General features: G+C 49.9%; 1 protein-coding gene across 1 annotated transcript; it reads left to right on the forward strand.

Annotated features, from left to right (window-relative positions):
• Positions 1–406: 406 nt before the first annotated feature.
• LOC127751077 (uncharacterized) lies at positions 407–3,140 on the forward strand. Its single transcript, XM_052274054.1, has 4 exons — positions 407–506; positions 781–1,002; positions 1,475–1,930; positions 2,330–3,140. Exons 1-4 carry the CDS (start codon positions 423–425, stop codon positions 2,639–2,641), a joined length of 1,074 nt encoding a protein of 357 aa, XP_052130014.1. The 5' UTR covers positions 407–422; the 3' UTR covers positions 2,642–3,140.
• Positions 3,141–3,159: the final 19 nt, after the last annotated feature.

The following is a 3,159-nucleotide window of genomic DNA, read 5'->3' on the forward strand; positions in this document are numbered from 1 at the left end:
GTTAATTGTAAACGAACTTTGTACGCAGGCTGTGTCCTTGTCACATCTAAAACAGATACAAATTTGTATCAATGTTACATACAATGTAAATAATTTTTACCTTCTACCTCCTAGTTACAATGTGTACCTACGCACTAACACTAACGTCTCTGATGAAGATGTGCACAGAGATACATCGAACTTAGCAAAACATTGTCCCTCCCCATGTGGAGTGCACCCAATCTCGTTACATTCTGATCCGGGCGTGCTGTTGCGATTCTTCAGCACCACACAAGCAGAGGGCCGTTTTGGCAATTAGGTAACGAATAATACACTAGCCTAGCGTGTTGGTGTGGGATGCCTCTTCGATCTTATTCCTCGGCCCGCCCTCCAGGCCCGCCCTCCAGGCCCGCCCTGAGCCGTTGTGCCTCTTTGCCTGCGACATGCAGCTCACCTTCTCCCTGTCCTGGCTGAGCCTTGAAGAAAGTCAACTGCAGCGATTTGTGTTGCTCGTCATGCGGAGCAGGGTGCGTGAACTCTCTTTCTCCAAACGCGAACGGAAAAGCTAGAAGTACTATCAGTCGCAAAAGTTATGACGGCTAAAATTGCGTGAAACCTGGCCCCCTGTATTCTCACACATGGTGCCTACTGAGTTGCATTGTGTGAGTGCAATTACGTGACTACAGGGATTACACGCACAATGCCCCAGAAATTCGGAAAATTTCATGTGTAAACCTACAAAAAGTGTTTCTACTTTGTTTTTTTGAAGAAACATACTTTTTTTTGTTCTCATACTTCCAGCTGCCTCTGTCTTTCACGATATTGTTCCTCGCGTTTGTGTGCGCGGACACGGTGCGGCAGTCAGCCACCTCAGTCCAGGCGATCCTGCAGTCCATCAACAACTTTTTTTTCGGCTACTCCATGCTGCAGTGTGTACTTGTGGGCCGCCACCCGCGGCTCTGGGTCCTGATGCGCGAGTTAAGGAGCCTGGTCCAGGCGATAAAGGCTGATCCGGGAGAAAAGGTGAGTTGATCCCACAATTTTTCCCATCAAAGATGCTATTTTAAAGCTCTTCAGTGGTCACTGGTGCTTGGCGCCTTGGTGCTTGTTGTCGAGGCCATTGCAAAGGCACCAAAGTGCGGAAGTAAAGCACCTTTGGACTTTCGTGAGCAATCTTACCTTCCACTAAATACTGTATCGGACGCAGGCGTGCGGCTGGGTTGCATACTTGCACGGGGCCATAAGGCGCCGCGTTGAGCGAGGGTAGGCAAGCCCGCCCGCTCGCCAGCATGCGATACAGCATAAGCAAGCGTTTTCTGCTTCTAGTAGAGACAGTCTTATTCGAGGTCTTATTGGGGTCAGTCTGAAAACAAAAACAACTTACTACCAACAACAAGACGGTACCTTAACGTTAAGTAAAACTTTAAAGAAAATTCGTCATTCGTTAAACCCTGCAGTGTTACATTCTCTAAAAAATAAAAAATTCAACACACAGCCGTGGGTGGTACACACGAGACGGACCAGCGTTGTGCTGTCCGCGATCAGCACAACCTACGTCGTTGTCTTCTACGTCCACATGTGCCAGGACACGCTGTTCTCCGAGGAGCCTTTCGTGCCACTGTGGCCGTTCGTGCCTTACGCTGGTGCCTGGGGCGCGCTCTTCGGCCGGCTCTTCTACGGCGCCTGTATGCTCGTGTGGATCCCAACCTCCGTGTGCGTCATCATCGCCCTGATCCTGTCGCTCGCCGTTCCCGCCGGGCTGCACCACGCCCTGGCACAGCGGCTCAGGGTGACGGACGCCCCCGGCAGGACGCTGGACGTGGTGCAGGACGTGGTCGCCAAGCATCAGCGGCTGCGCCTCGTCACCCACGGCCTGACCCGCTACTTCTCGGCCAAGCTGGCGCACATACAGATCGCCTCCTTCCTCACCACAATCTTCGCCTTCATCAGCGTAGGTTGCCCAGCAACACCTGGAGAATGTTGTGATTTTTTTTTCTCCAGCCGCCCGACCTGGTGCGCAAGCCGATCGCAATCCGATGTAAAAAAAAAAAAAAATCTAAGCCTCGGCCCACGCCGCCGACACGACGGGTGGTACGTGACTTTCATGGCACGCACAAAGACACAATTTATAAAATGTGGTAAAAAGGACTACGAGAATCAATTTTAGAAATATGAATGAATGTGTAAATATGGCTTAAGAAGTGCAGTAATGATTCAGGATCAGAGACAGGTTGTTGTTTAATTGTGTGTTAAAATGAAATTCAAAACGAGAAATTCCGTTTTGAACGAGTCTATGACAGTTCCATGGAAGCTGGGGCTGGGACGTAATGTACCCTTTGTTAATACTCAGGTGATTTGTGGCGACGTGAACTTCACGACGGCTATTTTCCTGCTTCCCATCCTCAACGACTTCCTCCAGTTCTCGTACCTCAGCCAGGAGCTCTCCGACTCGAGCGCCTCTTTGGCAAGGTCCGCCTACCACGCTGCCACCGGCGGTAGCGTGAGCCTACCGGAGGCCCGCGCGCTCGCCCTCGTCATGATGACCGCCAGCGCCACCCCCGCCCTGCGCTGCAGGGGAGTGGGGCGGCTCAGCCTCGCCACAGCGGGGAAGGCCATGAGCAAGCTGTGGAAGGTAATCAGCCTGCTGCGCGACAAGCTTTAACGGCCGTTGTATACCGCAGGCCCGGACTAGTCCACCTCTAGTCGTCTCTAGTGAGCTAGTGATCCGCCTGAACCTGAGCAATAGGACATTCGATCTCAAAAATCCCTGAGCGCGTAGACAATTAAACTATTTATCGCCACCCCTCTCAGCGGTATGAATGCTAGGAAAAATGAAATAAAAAGAGGAAAGGGAAACGTTCTTATCATTTTGCTAATATAAAAGTGATGTGTCATGACAGTGCAAGACCAGTACTTGGTAAAACAACAACACAAAATAGTTCATAAGTAGCTTGTTTTTTAGCAGATGATACTTTAAAAACATTTTGACTAAACATAAAGAATATATAAGAAACTTTAACACTAGAAGGACCGGGATTTTCGTATACCTAGAAGGACCGGAGGGGTCATTTTGACCCCTCTACGATTTTTGGCCGTTTTCATGGCTTCAAGACTTCCGTTTTATCGCACATGATTAAGGTTTTGTGTGTTTAAAGGTACCTGATGCCATGACGTGACATT

Source organism: Frankliniella occidentalis, unplaced genomic scaffold (assembly GCF_000697945.3).
Source record: "Frankliniella occidentalis isolate FOCC.00 unplaced genomic scaffold, Focc_3.1 Scaffold331, whole genome shotgun sequence".
Classification (NCBI taxonomy): domain Eukaryota; kingdom Metazoa; phylum Arthropoda; class Insecta; order Thysanoptera; family Thripidae; genus Frankliniella; species Frankliniella occidentalis.